This window comes from Neolamprologus multifasciatus, chromosome 3, assembly GCF_963576455.1.
Source record: "Neolamprologus multifasciatus chromosome 3, fNeoMul1.2, whole genome shotgun sequence".
Taxonomy (NCBI): Eukaryota; Metazoa; Chordata; class Actinopteri; order Cichliformes; family Cichlidae; genus Neolamprologus; species Neolamprologus multifasciatus.
Genome location: NC_140441.1, coordinates 39619784 through 39644098, shown reverse-complemented (window position 1 = coordinate 39644098; position 24315 = coordinate 39619784). Strand labels below are relative to the sequence as shown.

The 24315-nt window shown below is 38.2% G+C and overlaps 2 protein-coding genes and 1 long non-coding RNA gene across 3 annotated transcripts in view; 2 read left to right on the top strand and 1 right to left on the bottom strand.

Moving 5' to 3' along the window:
• LOC146523122 (uncharacterized) overlaps positions 1-24315 on the bottom strand; it is a 140532-nt gene that overhangs the window by 40410 nt on the left and 75807 nt on the right. The gene's annotated exons all lie outside the window — the stretch shown is intronic.
• Positions 12528-15055, top strand: LOC146523128 (uncharacterized). The gene has a single exon (XM_085140812.1). It carries the CDS (start codon positions 12993-12995, stop codon positions 13911-13913), a length of 921 nt encoding a protein of 306 aa, XP_084996938.1. The 5' UTR covers positions 12528-12992; the 3' UTR covers positions 13914-15055.
• Positions 17374-19030, top strand: LOC146523127 (uncharacterized). The gene has a single exon (XM_085140823.1). The coding sequence runs from the start codon at positions 17487-17489 to the stop codon at positions 18387-18389; it is 903 nt and encodes a 300-aa protein (XP_084996949.1). The 5' UTR covers positions 17374-17486; the 3' UTR covers positions 18390-19030.

Below are 24315 nucleotides of genomic sequence, written 5' to 3'. Positions count from 1 at the left end.
ACAATGTCTAGAATGTGAAATGTTGGTATAATGGTGCTACTTGAAGCCTGAAAACGATCTCCCATAAAAAACGAGCAAACAGCAGTAGCAGATGTCCTGACTGGGTTCTACGTTAGCATTTAGATCCCTCCAGAGTTTTGTGCACACGGTTTTACATTTAGTTCAGTATTACCTGTTGCCTGTGTCCTTATTTTTTGGGAAAATACTTTACACAAGTAATGTCTCAAAAAGGATTCCTTTTTTTTTTTTTTTTTTTTTTTTTTACTGTGCTGCAATTGATTTGTGCCATTAATTAGTGTCAACTAATTTTTTTTCAATCTCCACATAGGATATGCTTGTGAAGATGGAATATGGGGGAGAGCAGAAGTGCGTTGCAGTTCCACAAAGTGATGAATTAAGGACATGCATATTGTATTTTGTATTTATTGAAATAAGTGATGAGAATGCTGTTATTTGCATTTACCAGCTCACCTATGTCAGACCTTTTGATAAACGAAATTCTAATGAAATTGAGAACATGTACACTGTTACATCTTCCAGAAAATGTTTTGAAATTGTGGTGCACAGTTCAGAATAAATGTTTTTCAAAAACCATTGCGTCTTTTTAGTAAATGTTTATTTCCAAAAGAAATTTCTAGAAGTTCAGAACAGTAAAATTCCCGCTTTTTAGAATTAATTAGAAGATAACTCTTACGTAGTTAAACTAAAATACTCTTTGAGAGTTAATATATAAACTCTTAACACCAAGTGTTAAATTATCAACTCCAGAGAGATTTGGTGTTTAACACTAAATCAGAGTTAACATACCAACTCTCCAAAAAGAGTTAAATTAACACTCTCTGGTGTGGACCCATATAGACACTTTAAAAGTGTTGAAATCAAATCTGACAGTGTTAATTTGGACATGCTGGATTTGCTGTGTAGTTACAATAATACTGTATTACTGTGTATTGTATTAAGAAATAGAAGATAAACTGTTTGGGTGACTGTAAGCCAGGAGTCCAGTCCTAATATGCAAAACAACAGCCATGTCATAATGGTTAGTTTTGAATAAAATGTACTTGATGTTAGATGAGTGCATGTGGATTATTATTTCTGGCTCAGCTGCACTAATAACAACACTTGTTGGTATTAAACGGAGCTCCCTGCTGACGAACAACAGGACTCAGGTGAGTGACAGCATTTCTATAATTAGAAAATATTATTTGATAAGGTACTGTATAAGTCTTTAACCATCACTCATTTCTTTATATTTTAGCTTTAATCGGGTTTTTTTTTAAGGAGCCGGACTTAATGTTCTACATTTATAATTCTCCAGGCTTTTGTAAGATCTAAAGGGTTCGCACTCACTCCTCCTGTATATCTAGCTAAATGCCAATAATGACAACATCCCTGAGTCTGAGTGCCTCAAGGGAAGGAGAACGGAGCTGTCGAGTAAGATTGTTTTCTGATTTAAGGAAATTCAGCTCCTGTAAATACTCACGTGAAAAATAAAGTCACTGGGCAGTTTTTAATAAACTGCTAATCTCATTTATTTATATATGGATTAAATATGCTGGGACAAAGTTAATGTTTGGTCCTGATTATAACTCAAACTCAAGGAAAGGCAAATCCAAAAGAGACGTGCAGCTCAAAAAGTAAAGTAACAAAACAAAATTAAACCCTACAACGTTCAGTGCTACTATAAAGTATGCAGTGCATACTCTGAATGTTGGATCTGGAGTTTAGAGAGATTAAGAGATTTTGTGCTATACTCAGACTGCTCAATACCTGGAGGTGCTAAGTCATAAAACAGTATGTGGCAGATTGAAATTACGGGCCATTAGTGGTTTTGAAACGTGCAAAGAACTAGCTCTTTTATTTATTTTACGTCTTTCTCACATAACTATCCATCAACATGTGTTCTGATAGGTTAATTGAGACACTCCGAACAAGCAGCAAAGTGACACGTCTTCATTTATTAAGAAGAAACCAGAAGAATACAAATAAGGTTTGACTCTTTTAAAGCATGTAATATTTCTAATACACTACGATGTAGGAACCCACATACAGCTGCAAACAGGTTTTGTTTCAAGGAAAAATGCTAAAGGCAAATTTTTAAAAACTGAAAACTTTGTAACTGTTCAAAAAGGAAAACATTTTGAGAAGATAAAAACATTTTAAAGACAATGTGGATATTAGCTGAAACCTAAGGCTTGCACCAGTGATGGAATTTTGCTTGTAATTACAACATGTTTAAATTTTGACCGTTTGTGATTTCTTCAAAAAGTTTCAGGTTCTTTTTTTTTTTCCATTTGGTAAAGTAAATCCGTTGGGCATCTTTCTTTGCCTTTAGACAATAATTCTGATGGCAAAAGAACCAAACGGGACAGGCAAAAAAAAAAAAGTTTCAGGTTCTTAATCTATTGGAGACTTCTGGCAATACTCTTACACTTTCAGAGACATTTTATGGTAATTTAAAACAAAAATGATGGATTGCATTTATATAGCGCTTTTCAGGACCCCTCAAAGCACTTTACAATACCACTATTCATTCACTCTCACATTCACACACTGGTGGAGGCTACAGTTGTAGCCACAGCTGCAGCCACAGCTGCCCTGGGGCAGATTGACAGAGGCGAGGCTGCCATATCGCACCATCGGCCCCTCTGACCAACACCAGTAGGTGGTGGGTGAAGTGTCTTGCCCAAGGACACAACGACCAAGACTGTCCGAGCCAGGGCTCGAACTGGCAACCTTCCGATTACAAGACGAACACCCAACTCTTGAGCCACGATCGCCCTTTTAATCTTGATAGTTATTAATACTTACAATTTGATTTTTATTTTTTCCATACCATGTTGCAATAAATACAGTGGTCCTTAGTTTAAGGTGGGAGTTACGTTCTAAAAATAACCAGCGATAGGTGAAATCTGCAAAGTAGCCAACTTTAATGTGTTTTTTACAATTATTATAGATGTTTTAAGGCTGAAAAACCCCTCACGACACACTTTATACATTTTCTCAGACAGGGTTGAACATTTTCACACTTTTGTCTCGTGTTTAAACACTCTCAAAGTTCAAACCTTCATAGAAAAATTAATCCAGTATTATAGAATGAAACCAAAGATCAAACATGAGAATAGAGCAGGTGTGAGAGAATTCAACATTATTGAATCAGTGGTACGAAAGTAGAGGAAGCAAGAAGAATGAGTTGAGTAAAGTCTGACTTATCTGACTGTTTTGTTTCGCTTAATGGGCTTCATAAACCCGTGTGCCTTACAGTCCGAAAAATACGGTAACTTCTACCTTCCTTTAGCATGTCCAGAAGTACAACTTTTTGTGCGATGGTTAGTATCTTCCTCTGCATTTGAGTGCTACCGCAGGTTCCTTTGGTGCAAAACGTTTCGTGTTTGTTTCAGTTTTGCCAGAACTACACTGTGCTTGGCTTGCCAGTACCTGTCCGCTATGTCCAAAGCCCTGCAGGCTTACCGAGCACACTGCAGCCCCTGCTTTGTGCAGTCTACAGTATCCTAGTGCCACATGAACACCCTTACGGTGTTTACTATGGACAGGCTAGGATCAGCACAAAAGTCCAATAACAGATCAGGTAGGCCATTCCAGGTGATATATGTGAAAATTTGAAGTTGTAGGAGATGGCACTAATTCAACGCAGCACTGACAAGAACATCTTATTGTTGAGTGTTTCTTGCAGGAGAATTAATGATTTTGTAAGGATCAGTTACAAACATGAACATCATCAGAATAAGTGATATAGTGTTGCACGTTGAAACTGCTGGAAAGTATTAAATGATCAAATATATTTATTCTTGCCGTCTTCAACAGACCATGTTCATCAACTCTTCCTCAGCTCTCAGTGATGTCTCCGGCCTTTTAAGCTCCTCCACTTCATCCGAATGTCCCATAGCAGCCAAGGCCCTTTTCACCATTTTCACCATCACAAACACCTTCCTCTTTCCACTCTACATCTTCATATTCTACACGGGCTTTCAGCGTTGGAGGCATCGGCACAATGCACCTGCAGGGACGACAATGAGCCACTCTGACTTTTTTACATACAACATGATTATTGTGGAGTTGTTTGTTGTTTTTGGAACACTTCTCTGTACTGTGGGCACTTTTACCAATAACATAAAAATCAAGTTTACTGGGGGGCACTTGTTTGAAAATAGTTTTCCTGGACAGACTATGTTTCACATGTTGACCTGTGTGGAGCGCTATCTGGCTGTTGTTCACCCCATCACCTACATGCGTCTACGGGAAACACACGGGGTCAAGATAAGAAACATCATCACTGTGTGTGTTTGGGTGCAGAACATTGGATGGTACGGGATAATTCAGTCTGTTGAGGAATCAGTCAAACTACAACTAGCATTTTCAGGTATCAGCTTAGTTGTCATTATTTTCTGCTGTTTGTCTGTTCTCCATGTTCTGATTCGCCCAGGGCCGGCGGAGGTGCGTCGAAACAGTGAACGTATTGATCAGGCAAAGCAACGAGCTTTCCACATGATCGTGGTCATAATGGGAGCACTGCTGCTGAAATGTTCTGGAATTCTGATTTGTTCTGGCATAGAACAATTATCAGTGATGGACATGAAAGTTTTATGTGTGATGTGGGAAGTAGCAAACTTGCTGTCTGTCCCCAGCAGTCTGGTTCTTCCTCTGCTGTTTCTGCACAGAGCAAAAAAAACTATGTTGTGTGAAGAAAACCGGATCAGGATAGAGAGTCAGAGGAATCAAGAGTTTATGGATGTTGAAAAAATAATGGAGTGGTGGGATTTTAAAATATTGAAACCTTACGAGTTATGACAAGTTATGAGATTATGAGTTCGTATACTCATTGAGTAACTAATTAAGGGTTTAGGTTTCAACTTTCAAAACAGAAAGTTGTGATTTCACATTGGTAATGTGTCTGCTCAGAGGATCCTGGTTTATGTTCGTAAATAGAATTTCTGCACTTTATAGAGTTGTTAAACATAGAAGGGGGTGTTTTATTTGTTGATCAGTCACTGTCAGTAAGATTAGGGTAGTTTAACTGAAGATTTGAAATATCAGCTAAATACTTCCTTGGTCTTGTTTGTGCTGCTATATCACACTATCACATTAACTGTGGATATATGAAACAAAAAGCCATGCATTATTGCCTTGTAATTCATGCCAGCTAAAATTTAACAACTAAAATGCTGTTAAGTGCTGTCAGGGTCAATTTGTCTTGTCAAAGCAAAGCAACACAATTTTTACTTCCAATTCAAGGTAAGAGACAAAAAGCATTGTCAGAAGAAAGTGAGAGCTGAAAGCTAAAAGCTATCTTAACTCTGAAATTAGATGTTTATCTACTTGTGTGATTTCAATTGTATTTATATCGGTCAAATCACAACAACCATTGCCATAAAGCTCTTTAAATTATAAGGAAAGTACAATAATACAGACTTAGAGTATATACAAACCCCCGCAGTGCTATTACATTTATTACTTTTGCTACATTTACTACTCATTTTTATATACTTGGTCAGAGATGATTTCTATATCTTAACTAACTGTATGTAGAGAGACTTGTTCCTTCTCAGTAGTAATTTAATTTTATTTATTTAGGACAGTGCATGTTAATGAACATAAATGTAAAAAAAAAAATTACATGAATGTAAACATGCCAGATTATAGCCAAAGGCTAATTTCCATCTGTTGTCCTTAAACATAAAAAAATAGACAATAATTCATAAAAATTCATCATTCATTCATAATAAAAACTCCATCACCAAACTTACACATACACACCATTCTGTTCCCAAATAAAACATTAAAACTATACAACTCATACATGATCACACACTTGATTTGTCCATAACCAGTTTTTAACCTTTGCCTTAAACAAATTGAATGTCGAGCATTCTCTAATGGGTTGAGGAAGACTGTTCCACAGATGGCCACCCTTAACAGAGTGGACGTTCTGCCCAAATGCTGTCCGTCTGTGGGGTATAAACAAGTCTCCTCGGATTGTAGCTCGAGTGGTCCTGTCTGAGCTTTCTTTATGCCTAATGAACTGCTTTAGTGGTGGTGGAGCAAGGGAGTGTAAGACTTTATATATTAAACACACTCTTTTAAGTTTCACTAAGTTATTGAAGTTCAGTAATTTATGTTTTTTTAACACATGACAGTGGTGGTGGGAAGTCGGTTTTTTGTCAAGTAGTTTTAAACTTCTTTTATAAATGTTTTCAATAGTTTTAAGTGTTGTTGGACAAGCAAGTGACCAGGACGTCAAACAATAGTCCATATGAGAGATGATCATTGAGTAAAAATAAGTTTTTGCAACATTCATATTTAAATTATTACGTATATGATTAAAATTTCGATTATTAAATTTAAGTACCTGGGACACTTTATTTATGTGACTCTTGAAGGATAATGTTGAGTCTAGAATGACCCCAAGATATTTAAATTCTGGAGCTAATTCAAGCTCTACTCCATCCAGGAATATGTTTGACTGCTTCAAGTTTAAGGGGCGTTTTGAAAAATACATACAGACAGTTTTTGAGGTGTTCAACATTAGGCATGAGTCCTCCAGCCAGCTATGCATTAATGCTAAAGCAGCTGTAAGATCTTTTGCCACCTGCTGGACACTATTTGCTTGCATATATATAACTGCATCATCCGCATACATTTGAGCAAATATATTTGGACAGACTTCAGGTAAGTTATCGATAAAAAGAGAGAACAATAAGGGCCCAAGAACAGATCCTTGAGGAACCCCTGTATCACAGTCTAAATATGGAGATTTAACCCCATCCAACACCACACACTGTTTCCTGTGTGAGAGATATGAGGCAAACCACTGAAGAGCCTGACTGGAGATATTAAACTGAGTCAATCTGGACAACAATATCTGATGGTTTACAGAGTCGAAAGCCTTCTTCAGATCTAAAAATACAGCTCCAACACAGGGACTCTTGTTCAGCAAGCTCTTCAAGTTCTCCACTAACATACACAGGGCAGTATCTGTGGAGTGATGTGCCCGAAAGCCAAACTGCAATGGATGTAATGAGGGTTGGGTGTTTTCTAGGTGAGCAATGAGGAGTTTAACCACCCACTTCTCAGCTATTTTAGATACAACCGGGAGTATGCTTATGGGGCGATAATTAGCCATGTCAGTCTTCACACCTGCTTTGAAAATTGGTGTAACTGCAGCAATTTTCCAATCTGTTGGAACAATGGAATGTTCGAAAGACATATTCAAAACATGAGTTGTTGGACGTACAAGCATATCCATATGTTCCTTTAGGAAATTTGTGTTAATACCATATACATCAAGTGCTTTTGATTGTTTTAAACCTGTAATTAGTTTAGCAACTTCAGTGTCTGAAATATGAGTGATGGTGAACAAATTTTGACCAACATCATTCACATTATCAGAGCATACGACTGAGTCAAAGCTCTGACTGATCTCCTTAACAGATGAAATAAAGAAAGTGTTTAAGTTACTGGCAATAGATAGAGGCTCTCTAACAATAGAGTTATTTACATAAAGTTCAATTGTATTTTTACTTTTGTTTGAATGACGGCCAAGTAATTTATTTAAGTGTTGCCAGATAATTTTACCATTACCTTTGGCTCTTTCAATTATATTTATAAAAAAATTTGCTTTGGCCTGTCTCAAACTTCTTGTTACTTTGTTCCGCATTGAAGTAAATCTCTGTCTATCCAGAGTTAGACCTGTTTTCAGGAACTGTTTTAGTAATTGATCTCTTGTTTTCATTAAATTCTTGCACTCTTTGTTTAACCAGGGCAAATTAGATGTTGTCTTTATTTTTTGTCGACCTCTAATGGAGTATGTTGATATAACATCCTTGACAATGTCAGTGAAGTGACTGCTGCAGAATTGTGGATCATCACTACACAATAAAGGCTCCCAGTTAACTGATGCTAATGCTTCTGCTACATTTTGTCGCTGACTTCTTGGTATAAATTCATAAAAGGATCTCCTATTAGATGAACTTTGAAAGTCATTCTTAACCCGTGATTTTATAAGTTTTCTAGAAAATAATATAAAATTGTGGTCTGAAATACCAGTGATAAAATTATAAGATTTAATAATTCGCTCGGGCTTATTACTGAAAACCAGATCTATTTTAGTTTTAGAGTGTCTCGTTATTCTTGTGGGTTGTTCAATGTGTTGAGTAAAGTTCAAAGTCTCCATTATGTCCTTGAGTGTTTTTCTGTCCTTTTCACAGTCCCAGTTGACATTAAAATCTCCCATTACAATTATTTCATTAGACTTATTATTTATAGTATGATATTTAAGTAATATCTGTAGTTGTTCATAAAAAATATTCTTTGCGGAAGGAGGGCGATATAAACAGATCAACGTAAATGACATTTCTGGGGAAAGAGTGATTTTAACAGAAATATGTTCTATTTCGACATTTATTGGTGAACTAAGTAAAGAGCAATCCAGGTGTTTTTTTACATACACAAGTATTCCTCCTCCTCTTGTTCCAATTCTATCCCTTCTGAATACTGTGTACTCTGGAAAGACAACTGCAGACTCAGGAGAAGAACTTGTGAGCCAAGATTCAGAGATACCCAAAATAGAAATATTGGAATTGCTTAGAATATGTTCCAGTTGCTCAAGCTTTGGTAACATACTGCGAATGTTAATGTGTCCACATAGAAGCCCCTTTGGTTTATTTTTAGTGTCCCAGATTACTTTAGCCTGATTAAATGTCTTGCAGATCTTTGTTCCTCTGTAAATTTTAATAGCAGGATTTCTTGTCCTTTTGTTGACAATGATATGAGCATTTAATGATGAGAAACCCTTTACCGGAGACTGTAGTTTAGGTAGAGCAGGTGGGGGCCCAGGCAGCCGAGATGGGGGCCCAAGCAGCCACGTTGGGGGCCAAGGCAGCCGAGGTGGAGACCCAGACAGCCGAGGTGGAGACCCAGACAGCCTAGGTGGAGGTCCGAGCAGCTGAGGTGGAAGCCCAGGCAGCCGAGGTGGAAGCCCAGCTAGCTGAAATGTAGGCCCAGGCAGCTGAGGTGGAGGCCCAGGCAGCCGAGGTGGAAAGCCAGGCAGCTGAGATGGAGGCCCAGGCAGCTGAGATGGAGGCCCAGGCAGGCCTAGGCTAACTAGGCTAATTAGTTGTAGCCAGTCCAAATCACTGGTGTTTGAATTAGGTCCAGGATTTAGTTCTATATCACCAGCCAAAAGTAGCATCAGAACAAGTTTCAGAATCTCCAGCGACAGTTGTGGTATATTTGATTGTTCATGTTTACCTGGGGGTGGTCTAGCATGACCAAAATCCAAGAATCTTGTGAACAAAAGATGTTGACTCCATTTGGCTGGGAAAGTGGTATAATTATCCAGTTTTCTTGGACATGTCGAACTCCACAGAAGATAAAAATGTATAAAAACAAAAAGACAAGTTGATGTCAAGATCCAGGGGTTTTTAGATGGCTTTTTTAGGTGGGTTTTTTGGCAAACGCACAGGACCTGCCAAGCTGTGTGTCTGCACCCTAGCAGCCATCTTGCATTAGTAGTTGTGCAGGTTATCATTTTTACTTGTAAACAGTCACTGTCTGTGCTGAACTCTGCAGATGTTAGCTGTACCCATACACTGTAATAAAGAGGGATGACATGACTCATTTGTTTCTGGACCCTATATCAAAGTCGTTTTTGCTGCCATTTTGTATTTTGAAACCAAATATGAAAATATTTGGAGCACAGGCTGGAGTCTGGGCTATCTGCTGATCCAAAAAAACGGACGATCCACTTAGATGTAGACTAAATATTGTTAAAAGCCATCAAATAAAATTTTTGCCCACCAGAACTATAGCATGAATGTCTTGAAGGATCTGTACCACACTGTAAGACATATCATTTGTTACATAATTCAATTAATTTTTTTTTATTCAAAATGTGCAAAAACACAGTCCTGAGTTCAAGCTCAGTGACTCCAGTTACTTAAAGTTCACCAGCAGAGAGCTAGTTGTGCTGTGACACTTGTCAGTGTCAAATAGACCACACCCTCTGTGAGTATCCAGATGAATTATTTACAAAAGAAAATCTGAACCAAGCCTCTGAAAATATGTTTAGTCCAAAGATACCAATCTTTTCTTAAGTCACAAAGCTAATCACACGAATGTGACTGGTCAGTAGTTACAATAATACTGTATTACTGTGTATTGTATTAAGAAATAGAAGATAAACTGTTTGGGTGACTGTAAGCCAGGAGTCCAGTCCTAATATGCAAAACAACAGCCATGTCATAATGGTTAGTTTTGAATAAAATGTACTTGATGTTAGATGAGTGCATGTGGATTATTATTTCTGGCTCAGCTGCACTAATAACAACACTTGTTGGTATTAAACGGAGCTCCCCGCTGACGAACAACAGGACTCAGGTGAGTGACAGCATTTCTATAATTAGAAAATATTATTTGATAAGGTACTGTATAAGTCTTTAACCATCACTCATTTCTTTATATTTTAGCTTTAATCGTTTTTTATAAGGAGCCGGACTTAATGTTCTACATTTATAATTCTCCAGGCTTTTGTAAGATCTAAAGGGTTCGCACTCACTCCTCCTGTATATCTAGCTAAATGCCAATAATGACAACATCCCTGAGTCTGAGTGCCTCAAAGGAAGGAGAACGGAGCTGTCGAGTAAGATTGTTTTCTGATTTAAGGAAATTCAGCTCCTGTAAATACTCACATGAAAAAAATAAAGTCACTGGGCAGTTTTTAATAAACTGCTAATCTCATTTATTTATATATGGATTAAATATGCTGGGACAAAGTTAATGTTTGGTCCTGATTATAACTCAAACTCAAGGAAAGGCAAATCCAAAAGAGACGTGCAGCTCAAAAAGTAAAGTAACAAAACAAAATTAAACCCTACAACGTTCAGTGGTACTATAAAGTATGCAGTGCATACTCTAAATGTTGGATCTGGAGTTTAGAGAGATTAAGAGATTTTGTGCTATACTCAGACTGCTCAATACCTGGAGGTGCTAAGTCATAAAACAGTATGTGGCAGATTGAAATTACGGGCCATTAGTGGTTTTGAAACGTGCAAAGAACTAGCTCTTTTATTTATTTTACATCTTCCTCACATAACTATCCATCAACATGTGTTCTGATAGGTTAACTGAGACACTCCGAACAAGCAGCAAAGTGACACGTCTTCATTTATTAAGAAGAAACCAGAAGAATACAAATAAGGTTTGACTCTTTTAAAGCATGTAATATTTCTAATACACTACGATGTAGGAACCCACATACAGCTGCAAACAGGTTTTGTTTCAAGGAAAAATGCTAAAGGCAAATTTTTAAAAACTGAAAACTTTGTAACTGTTCAAAAAGGAAAACATTTTGAGAAGATAAAAACATTTTAAAGACAATGTGGATATTAGCTAAAACCTAAGGCTTGCACCAGTGATGGAATTTTGCTTGTAATTACAACATGTTTAAATTTTGACCGTTTGTGATTTCTTCAAAAAGTTTCAGGTTCTTTTTTTTTCCATTTGGTAAAGTAAATCCGTTGGGCATCTTTCTTTGCCTTTAGACAATAATTCTGATGGCAAAAGAACCAAACGGGACAGGCAAAAATAAAGTTTCAGGTTCTTAATCTATTGGAGATTTCTGGCAACACTCTTACACTTTCAGAGACATTTTATGGTTCGGTAATTTAAAACAATAATAATGGATTGCATTTATATAGCGCTTTTCGGGACCCCTCAAAGCACTTTACAATACCACTATTCATTCACTCTCACATTCACACACTGGTGGAGGCTACAGTTGTAGCCACAGCTGCAGCCACAGCTGCCCTGGGGCAGATTGACAGAAGCGAGGCTGCCATATCGCGCCATCGGTCCCTCTGGCCATCACCAGTAGGTGGTAGGTGAAGTGTCTTGTCCAAGGACACAACGACCAAGACTTTCCGAGCCAGATTACAAGACGAACACCCAACTCTTGAGCCACGATCGCCCTTTTAATCTTGATAGTTATTAATACTTACAATTTGATTTTTTATTTTTTTCCATACCATGTTGCAATAAATACAGTGGTCCCTTAGTTTAAGGTGGGAGTTACGTTCTAAAAATAACCAGCGATAGGTGAAATCTGCAAAGTAGCCAACTTTAATGTGTTTTTTTACAATTATTATAGATGTTTTAAGGCTGACAAACCCCTCACGACACACTTTATACATTTTCTCAGACAGGGTTGAACATTTTCACACTTTTGTCTCGTGTTTAAACACTCTCAAAGTTCAAACCTTCGTAGAAAAATTAATCCAGTATTATAGAATGAAACCAAAGATCAAACATGAGAATAGAGCAGGTGTGAGAGAATTCAACATTATTGAATCAGTGGTACGAAAGTAGAGGAAAAAAGAAGAATGAGTTGAGTAAAGTCTGACTTGACTGTTTTGTTTCACTTAATGGGCTTCATAAACCCGTGTGCCTTACAGTCCGAAAAATATGGTAACTTCTACCTTCCTTTAGCATGTCCAGAAGTACAACTTTTTGTGCGATGGTTAGTATCTTCCTCTGCATTTGAGTGCTACCACAGGTTCCTTTGGTGCAAAACGTTTCGTGTTTGTTTCAGTTTTGCCAGAACTACACTGTGCTTGGCTTGCCAGTACCTGTCCGCTATGTCCAAAGCCCTGCAGGCTTACCGAGCACACTGCAGCCCCTGCTTTGTGCAGTCTACAGTATCCTAGTGCCACATGAACACCCTTACGGTGTTTACTATGGACAGGCTAGGATCAGCACAAAAGTCCAATAACAGATCAGGTAGGCCATTCCAGGTGATATATGTGAAAATTTGAAGTTGTAGGAGATGGCACTAATTCAACGCAGCACTGACAAGAACATCTTATTGTTGAGTGTTTCTTGCAGGAGAATTAATGATTTTGTAAGGATCAGTTACAAACATGAACATCATCAGAATAAGTGATATAGTGTTGCACGTTGAAACTGCTGGAAAGTATTAAATGATCAAATATATTTATTCTTGCCGTCTTCAACAGACCATGTTCATCAACTCTTCCTCAGCTCTCAGTGATGTCTCCGGCCTTTTAAGCTCCTCCACTTCATCCGAATGTCCCATAGCAGCCGAGGCCCTTTTCACCAGTTTCACCATCACAAACACCTTCTTCCTCTTTCCACTCTACATCTTCATATTCTACACGGGCTTTCAGCGTTGGAGGCATCGTCGCAATGCACCTGCAGGGACGACAGTGAGCCACTCTGACTTCTTCACATACAACATGATTATTGTGGAGATAATTGGTGTTTTGGGATCAGTTCTCTACACTGTGGGCACTTTTACCAATAACATAAAAATCAAGTTTACTGGGGGGCACTTGTTTGAAAATATTTTTCCTGGACAGACTATGTTTCACATGTTGACCTGTGTGGAGCGCTATCTGGCTGTTGTTCACCCCATCACCTACATGCGTCTACGGGAAACACACGGGGTCAAGATAAGAAACATCATCACTGTGTGTGTTTGGGTGCAGAACATTGGATGGTACGGGATAATTCAGTCTGTTGAGGAATCAGTCAAACTACAACTAGCATTTTCAGGTATCAGCTTAGTTGTCATTATTTTCTGCTGTTTGTCTGTTCTCCATGTTCTGATTCACCCAGGGCCGGGGGAGGTGCGTCGAAACAGTGAACGTATTGATCAGTCAAAGCAACGAGCTTTCCACATGATCGTGGTCATTATGGGAGCACTGCTGCTGAAATGTTCTGGAATTCTGATTTGTTCTGGCATAGAACAATTATCAGTGATGGACATGAAAGATTTATGTGTGATGTGGGAAGTAGCAAACTTGCTGTCTGTCCCCAGCAGTCTGGTTCTTCCTCTGCTGTTTCTGCACAGAGAAAAAAAACTATATTGTGTGAAGTAAACTGGATTAGGATAGAGAGTCAGAGGACTCAAGAGTTTTATGGATTGATTAGATTTTAAACTATTAGAACTTTATGAATTATAACAAGCCTGAAAGACTGTATACTCATTAGTTAAGTAATTAATGGTTAAGGCTTCAACTTTCAAAACTGGAGTGAATTTCGTGGCGGTAACGTGTTTGCTCAGAGGATGCCTGCTTATGTTAATAAATGTAATTCTTGTACTGTGCAGTGATTTTAAGCATTGAAAGGTGGTTTTATTTGTAGATCGGTAAGTGTTTGTAGGATTAGGGTGGTTTGATAAAAGAAAAGAGGCTTTATATTGTAACGTAAATACCCTACAATAAAGTTAAAGTACTTACAAAAACCCAACAGTGCTATTACATTTATTACTTGTACTATACTTTCCACTAATATGTTCGTTTACTTGGTCAGAGGGCTTTAGTAACTAACTGTTCATAGAGAGTTTTCCTTCTCAATAATAATTGTGCATTCAGATATAATGCGATTGTTATGCAAGTTAGCATTATTACCTGTGAACTGTCTGCGCTGAATTCTGCACATGTTAGCTGTACCCATGAACCAAGGGTGGGTAACTCCAGGCCGCAAGGGCCGGTGTCCTGCAGATTTTAGATCTCACCCTGGGTCAACACACCTGAATCAAATGATTAGTTTATTACCAGGCCTCTGGAGAAATACAAGACATGTCGAGGAGGTAATTTAGTCATTTAAATCAGCTGTGTTGGATCAAGGATATATCTAAAAGCTGCATGATACTGGCTCTCGATGACTAGAGCTTCCCACCGCCGCCATACACTGTAATAAAGATTAATGTAGCCACCACATGACTCATTTGTTTTTGGACTCTAAATCAAAGTCTTTTCTGCTGCCGTCTTGTGTTTTAAAACCAAATGTGAAAATATTTGGCACACAGGCTGGATTGTGGGCTATCTGCTGAGGCAGAAAAATGGACGATCCACTAAGATGTAGACTAAATATTTTAAATAATAAATACTAAGTATTTTTGTGGCTCTGTACCACAAAGTTGGACGTATTATAGCAAGCAATTTAATGTTTTGTTTTTTTCCCACCAGGCACAAATATGCAAAACACAATCATGAATTCCAGTTCAGTGGCTCTGGTTAGTGGAGTAACTAACAGATAGGAATTGGTGACAACAGCTTCTGCAAGGACACCGGTCAATATCAAATACGCCACAGCCTCTCTGCAGTATCCAGACTCAGAAAGAAAAAATCTGAGTCAAGCCTTTGAGAATCTGACTAGTCCAAAACAACTAATCTTTTCTTAAGTCACAAAGGTAATCACAACAATGTGACCAGTCAGTGTTTTAAATGATATTGTATTGCTGTATATTATATTAAGATATACACGATAAACTGTGACTGTAAGGCAGGTGTCCAGTCCTGATATGCAAAACACCAGCAGTGACCTAATCAACAGTTTTGAATATCATGTAATGGGTGTTAGATGAGCGTGTGTGGATTCTTCTTTCTGGTTCAGCTGTGCTGAAGACGACACTCATTGGCATTAAAGGAAGCAGCTGGCTGAGCCACATGGAGATTCAGGTGAGTAGTTTTTGAGATCAAATTTTTAGGAGGTGCAGTATTGTTCAAAAGTATATATTCTTCATATATGTTGGTTTCAATTTAGGTTTTATTTTGTAAGAGCCAATTAATACTCAACTATGAATCATTCGAGCATAAAAAAGGCACCTAACTCACAGGATATATTTGTCTAGACTTAACATAGAACTTGCAAAAGAACCAATCTAGGTACTTTTTTTTTTTTTTTTACCTCTGAATCTATGAAAACCACCAAAGATGACACCATTTAAAATAGCACCGTTACACCAACGAGGTTATTCCCAAAGGATCCAAAAAGAAGTTTTATATTTTAATGTGATGTGTAGTGTGTTTTTAGAAATGTGAAAAAAAAATTGTGGACAAGTGGACAGACAAAAGAGGACGTGGCAGACCTAAAAGGTAACACAACAGTTTCTTAAAGTCAAGTTCTTAAGAAATAGGAAAGCGTCCAACAACAACTTGACACATATCCTGAAAGATGCATCTGGTGCATCAGTGGATTAATCTATAGCTTCAGGAGAGAGGTACAACATGTAAAACATGCAACCGTCATGGTTTGAAGCTGCATGTTAGCCAGTGGTGTTGGGAATCTTGTCAAAATCAGAATCAGATTTATCGACCAAGTGTGTGACACATACCTTCATTTTTTATTTGCTCTCAATGTACTAAAGAGAATACACAAACCTATAATACAGCCAACATGAATGGCAACATACTATAATATGCTATAAGAGCAAACTGACACAGACAATAAAAACACATATAGCATATTTATAGTATTTATGTTTACATTTAAATTTACCACCCTCAGTCCACCTATATGAGGCCGTAAAGCGAGGTTATTTTCTATTTTGTGATTCAGCTGCGATAGACACTGAAAAAATGCAGTAATATTATGTTATAAAATACTAATATAATTTCTTTACTAACTGATTAAATTTTGCTGAAACAAAGTTGATTTTTAGCTGACTAGACTCAAATCAATTTTAATTCAATTTATATCACATTAACAGTTTCCTCAAGGAACATTAAATTGTATGTATACAGAGAAAACTCAAAGCTGCACAAAACAGATGTACAGCTCAAAAAGTACTCTAACAGAAAAAAATTAAAAAAAATTCCAACACTTCTACAATAATATTATTGAATGTGGAGTATGCATCATTAATGCATTTAGTTTTATACACAAAACCCTCTACACCTGAGGCACTAAAATCATATTATAGTTTTCTAACATGCAAAGAACCCTTGTTCTTTTAAGGTATTTAAAGCATTTAATATTACATTTGATATACTGTTTAACAACTACCACAGCCTTGTTGAACCATCTATAGGGCTAGGAATGGGTTTTATTTTAGCCACATGCTAAATTGCATGAAATCTAAAAAATGTGACATGTGACATAAGGTCTTAGACTTTTCGTCCATGCAGGTTTTTTTGTTAAGAACTCTTCCAAAAATGAAACATTTCCAAAAACTTCAAACTAGAAAAATATATGATTAGAAAGTATGAATGTTTCAAAAGGGAAACATTTTCAAAAGGTAACATCTACAAGAAAGATGTAGATGTTAGTTAAAATCAAACCTGAAGCTTAGTCATAACTTCACTTGCGAATAACCTGAAGCATCTTAAGAGGTTAATTACAGTGACTTCTTTCTTTGTTATTATTAATATGTTTTAGTATTGTTATTCAGCCTCCTCTTTCATCCTCATATATGAAGACTTTTCTCTCAGGTAGCCGCTAATGGGCTACTGTCAAAACACGACAGTGTGAAAGACAAATCCCCAAAGGAAACAGTACAAACTAAAAAATGGTAGAAATTCATTTCTATGAATTGTTCTTGCACAGATGCTGGCTTGGTTAAAAACACGACCATTGTCAGCATATGCAAAACTTTACTGTATTTTCTAAACAACAATAAATTATTCCATATGTTACTGTTTTTTTTCCTTTGCTCTCTTCCATAGGTCATGTTCATCAACACTTCCTCCTCTCTCTCATCCTTAAATTCCTCCGTTAACTCGTTTGAGTCAATATGCCAGGATTCAACAGTCAGCAAAGTTTTCTACACCATCTACACCTCCATGACCATCCTCCTCTTCCTTCCACTCTACATCTTCATCCTCTACATGGGCTTCCAACAGTGGTGTCAGAAATCTGCACATGCAGGGGCAACAATGACCAACTCCAATTTCTTCACCTACAACATGATGTGGGTGGAGAGTTTTGGAGCTTTTGGATCGGTCTTCTATGCTATGGGTGGTTATACCAATAACATAATAATGATCACTGTAGGGATTTTTATGTTTGTCATCCTTTTTCCTGTAGAGACTTTGTTTCATGTCCTGACCTGTCTGGAGCGCTACCTGGCTGTTGTTCACCCCATCACCTATATGCATCTACGAGAGTCACATGGTGTCAGGATTAGAAACATCTGTGCTGTTTGTAATTGGCTGCAGTGTGTTGCATGGTTGGGCTTGCTCGTATATGGGCTTCAAATTTTAAATATTCTAATTCTGTCCTACTTGGGTGTCTGCATGGTGATTGTTGTTTTTTGCTGCCTATCTGTTCTTCATGTTCTCAATCTTCCAAGACCAGGGGATGTGGGCCACAACAAGGAGCATGTTGACCAATCAAAGCTCAAGGCTTTCCACATGATCATGGTGATAACAGGAGTGCTCCTGCTGAGATTTTTTGGGTTGATGATTTGTTTTGTGATAAGCACTATGTCATTGATTGCTCTCAAACACTCATGCACTTTGATGGAATCATCCGTTTGGTTGAGTGTACCCAGCCGTCTGGTTCTTCCTCTGCTGTATTTGCACAAAGTAGGAAAACTGTCATGTTGTAGGAAAAAAAAAGATTCAGGATAGGGGCCTCCGCCCTGTGCTGTGGGCAGAGGCAGAGAAGTTATCCTGCTGGTGCTCAGAAAATAGCCTGAAGCTTAATGTCCTTCAAACAAAACAACTCATAATGGACTTTAGGTCCACTTCTACCTGATTATAAATGAGGAACGGGTAAAATTTGCCTCCACTGATCTCATCTTGACACCTTGGTAAAGACATCCCAGCAGTTGCTGCACTTCTATCTTGTGCTGAGGAAAACACAGCAGGTAATTAACACTGTCCCCCAAAATAACTGGCTGTTCACTGCTACTCCTGGTGACCATCAACAGATCCTCCTGTCTCAGAAAAATCACTGCCATCACAGGTCATCTCTACCCCGCCCACCACCTGTTTGACCGGCTGCCCCCGCTTGGCACCTCACTAACAGCGTCTTCCCCAAGACCATTCAGACTGTCAACAGTATCACCCCACACACTCAGGCCCCTCACATACAGCCTCTAAATTCAAACCAAGTCCAATGTGTGTTTTTCTATTGTTTGGTTTTTGTTTTTGTTTTTTTATAAATTCTTCTTGATTGTATATATTTCTCCTGTTTTTTTTTATTTATTCTGCTGTCTTACTATTTATATTTGATTCCTGCACAGTTGGCATTGAGCATCCAACATTTTGTTGTGTATTTACAGCAACATTAAAGGGTTAGTCTGTGCTATTCTATTCTATTTATTAGTAGTAGCATTTATTTCCAATATTGTTGTATTACTAATATTACTTAAAAATTTACTACAACTACGTATAGGTGGGAGTTGGTTTTGATGGTTTTAGATGATGTATGATAGTTGCGTAAATTGAGAAAATTTGACAGCTTAGCTGTACAGACTCGTTAATACCTATAAACAGTACACATTTGTACTGAAGTCTATGGATCTTTGCTGTATCCATATACTACAATAAAGATGGATGTAATCACCAGTGTTGTGAAGGTTACTTTAAAAATGTATTCCATTACAGATTACAGATTACATGCCCCAAAATGTATTCTGTAACGTATTCCGTTATGTTACTCAATGAGAGTAACGTATTCTGAATACTTTGGATTACTTAATATAGTATCATGCTTTTTACAACTACGTGAAGCTAATACGTCGGGTTCTGTGTCGGGCTCGTAGCCAAAAAATAGCTTTACTTTGTTGTGTGGGTCAACTTTGCTACCGAGAGACAGAGAGAGGCGTTGAAAGGCTGCTCCAACGGAACTTATTGTTTTTGGAGGAAAACACGAACACAGTGTACAGTCGAGTCTTAATAGCTTACTTACAACTGGGCTCGTCAGGCACTCTTTTTGGCTGCAGTGGTTATTATATTTACATGCTTCCATCTCCTGTTTCTGCTCGGTGACAACTCGTACTTTTCTACTCTCCTTTTTCTCCCTCCCTCACTCACAGACACATAACGTGTATGGCAGTCCATTCTCCCTGCAGCACGGACTACACTGCCTATGATGCTACATTCTTTAGAGCTATGCCTGTAGCATTCTGCCTATTAGCTTAGCACAACAACAAAAGCAAAAAGGCGCTCTCTCACCCAGGAAACACGCAGAGAGAGAGCGTCACCCTGTAACCATGGCAACCGTAACGCTGCCGCCTGGAACAACAGAACGTAGCTGTCAAACAAAACCCAAACAGTCCTGATCTGTGACAATATGAAACAGGAAAGTACCGCAGTGTAATCCATTTATTTCAACAAAGTAACTGTATTCTAAATACCACCTTTTTAAACGGTAACTGTAATGGAATACAGTTACTCATATTTTGTATTTTAAATATGTAACGGCGGTACATGTATTCCGTTACTCCCCAACACTGGTAATCACCATGACACAACTAACTGGTTTCTGGATCATTGAAGTTGTGGCTGTTGCTGATGTTCTCAAATGTGACCATATTTGGGTTAAAAGATGGGGTGTAAGCTATCTAATAGTAGCTCACTTGGTTAACAAGCTTGATCCAGAAAATTTCCTGAGCTACAAAGATGCAGCTTAAGTAGTTCCAGAAGCCAACAAGTACAGTTTTGTCCACCAAAACTGAAGCATGAACTTCCTGAAAGATCTGTGACAGAAAACACATTATATTATTTGTCAGTTAATCCCATCAAAATGTTCCACCTATATGAAAAACACAACCAAGAAGTCCAGTTTGGTCACTCCATTTGGCTTGGAGACAGCAACTGGCTACAGCTGCCTGTGTCCCCCCTCCATTATCCACGTGGATCCATTATTAAAACATTTCCATATAGTTCTTATGAAGAGTAAACCTATTGATTGTGGCCGAAACAATTTCATGTTCATTTCAATAATCAAATTGGAAAGGAGCTTTGACCTAACCCTCTGAGAATCAGCTGATTCATGCAAAAGAACATTATCCAAACATTCACTTCTCCTTGGGTCATAGTGATCATATGGATGAATTAACTGAATGTAATAGATGTTAGGTGGATGTTTCTGAATTTAGCTCTGAAAAGTTTTGGCATTCAAGGAAGCTAAAGGAGGATTCAAATACGTGATTAATATTACATTTCTGTCATCTTGATTGATTTGATTAGCTTCTGTTACTTTAAAAGTTTTTGTGCACCTCTAATACAATTGAAAAATTATTCAACTAAGTATAAAGGGTGAGTTTGGTTATTTTGATTATTATTTCTTTATTGGCCTATTAATAAAGATCCTCATAGTTCAGTTCCACTAACTTGTGTCACTGAAGCCAGGGTCACTACTGAAAACAAATAATTAATTAAAATAGACCGTGTCTATTTGAGTTGCCTTTAAGGTAATGTAAAAACAAAAAAATATACTAAAATATACTTTTTCTTCTACTTTTGCATTTTGTTAAAAAAAAATTGACGTAATAAGTCAAAGCGCTAATGAATTGAAAGGTCTTTAATTAACAACAAAAAAGCTTATGATTTTGGTCTTATAAATTTTAAATTCTTATTTTGTAAACTATGAATCTTCAATAGCAAGCCAACACTACTCTATTTAGTATGATGCCATGACATTATTGAATTAATGTGTTAAATGGACAAAGCAACAAGAGGAATGCAGTTTTAAAATAACCTGTTTTATAACCTTTTAAACCATCCAGCCTTTAAATAATTCATGTACTTTATTACCATATTCTTTATAATCAAAGTTATCTTACAGTATGAACAAACTCAATTAAATTTAATTAAAAAAACAAAACAAAAAAAAAAAAACTCTGGTTTAATGGGGGGGAATTCAAAATAATGTCAAGTCAAATTTTCAGGGTTGCACTCCACAGTGCATGAAAACCAGTAGTTTGTGTTTAGATGTGATTTGGAGTATTGGCTGTCCAGCACATAACAGCAGGGTGCAAGATGCTAGAAGCCTGGACATACAGTCATGGCCAAAAGTGTTGAGAATTACATAAATATTGGAAATTTGAAAAGTTGCTGCTTAAGTTTTTATAATAGCGATTTGCATACAATCCAGAATGTTATGAAGAGTGATCAGATGAATTGCATAGTCCTTCTTTGCCATGAAAATTAACTTAATCCCAAAAAATCCCTTTCCACTGCATTTCATTTCTGTCATTAAAGGACCTGCTGAGACCATTTCAGTAATCGTCTTGTTAACTCAGGTGAGAATGTTGACGAGCACAAGGCTGGAGATCATTATGTCTGAGGACTGGGGCAAAGTCATATTGTGATAAAGCGTGCAGGCAGGATGAGGACCCACTCGCAAACTCACGGAGGCAGGAATGAACTCAAAATTCACAGCTTTATTTCTGGAGAGCAAAGCCATACAAACTAAACTGGGACATTATAAAGTATTACACAGAGAAACACACGGCCATGATTGAGGGAGAACGCGACACAGAACTGAGAGAGACACGGACATAAATACACAGAGGGTTAACGAGGGAAGTGGGAGCACACGGGGAACACAGGTGACACTGATAATCATAACGAGACACGGCAGGAGTAAACAACACTGATGGGAGACTGTCAAAGTAAAACAGGAAGTACACAGAGGTGCAGACAGGAGGGGAGGAAAGAACACTGGGAAACTGTTTTATGGACAATCACCCAGCCAAGGTGTTATGGGATTCAGGGGCACAGTCTAGCATAGTAAATGAAAACTGGTGGCAAAACCACCTCCCTCACATGGTCGTCAGACCTGTTTCAGAACTGCTAGACAATGAGACGCTTAAAGTGTTTGCAGCAAATGACACACCCATTCCCTAAATTGGCTGGATAGAAGTCAGCTTCAAACTAGGCAGCGATTTGTCTCCAACCAATGAGCTGCAAGTCCCAGTACTGGTACCCAGTACCTGGCTGTGGCTAGCTATCCCATAATCGGCTACAATGTCATTGAAGCTATCGTGAATCAGGAAGATGTAAAAAACAAAGGAGGAAGAAAACAGCCAGCACGCTATGTGAGTAAAGCATTTGAAATAACTGTACGCACTGCACATAATGTTGTCAAGCTTGTGCAGAACAGCAGTGAATGCCCAGAGACAGGTGTGGTAAGGACTGGCATAAGAAGAGTTCCTTTGTCAGCAAACCAAGTCACCACAGTTTATTTACGGGCACACGTTGGTTCACATGCCCGGGGCCAAGACATGCTCTTTCTGCCTGATGGGGCTGACCCACCACCAGAGGGCATAATATTCAATGACGTATTGGAGAAAATCCCAGACAGAAAAGTACCATATGTGCCCATCCCTGTGACTAACAATACAGACCACACCATTTATCTGGAGAGCCGTAAAGTGATTGGATACCTTGAACCAGTAAAGACTGTATACGCAGCTGGCATTCAGACTAAAGTAAACGAGCCGACACAAGAGAACAAAAACGGTAAAGAGCTAAAGTCACACAACCCGAGTAACACACAGACACAAGAAAACCAACAGAAACCAAAGTCATGGGACCCACCAGTGGATCTCCAGCATCTGGACGAAAATCAGCGAGCGGCTGCGAGGAAGATGTTGCGAGAGGAATGTGAGGCGTTTGCATATGACAGTGATGATGTTGGCTGCATACCATCCCTGAGGATGCATATAAGCCTCCATGACACAACTCCTGTGAAAAAGACGTACATGTCCATTAGGGCTGGGCAATATGGCCTAAAATCCATATCGCGGTATAATTTGCTGCTTTACCAGGTGTAACAATTAAGTTTAACATCCATGCATCCATGAAAACAGAATTTATTAAATTTAATGGAGTTAGAAGTTAACAGGAAGTTAGCTCGCTAGTTTACACCTAAACATTTCATACCATGTTCTGACTGAGAGATTTTTGAAACTAATTACAACGTACAGCTCTGCTGCCACTTCCAACATAAATGAAGACAGAAAACTAAGCAGCAGTGGAGTTTGCAGGGTTACTGAAGTTGGACTACCTGGTATATAATGTTGTGCTACGTGATTGCTAGCGACACAGCTATGTTAGCATAACATTAGCACAGTGAAGCTGGAGGATGAACGCCAACTTTTTTTAGGGACAAATGCAATCGCAAAGCAGGATGCTATACACGGGCCAAACTTCAGTCAGGAGAACAACTGAGATTATTCATCCACAATACGAGGTTAGTTATTAATATACTGCAACAACATGGGAATAGAACAGCTGCGAGAGAATTCAGCATTAATGAATCAATGGTAGGGAAGTGGAGGAAGCAGTGTTGCCAACTTAGCGACTTTGTCGCTATATTTAGTGAGTTTTCAGACCCCCTTAGCGACTTTTTTTCTAAAAAGCGACTAGTGACAAATCTGGCGACTTTTTCTGGTATTACTGGAGACTTATTTATGACGACTTTTTGACGTGAAAGCGTGTATCGCTCTTACTCTCAACAGGCAGCGGTGCTGCCTTGGGCACCTCACCCATGCCAAAGCGCTCCCAGGCAGAGGATACAGTGTTGCCAACTCCTCAGTAA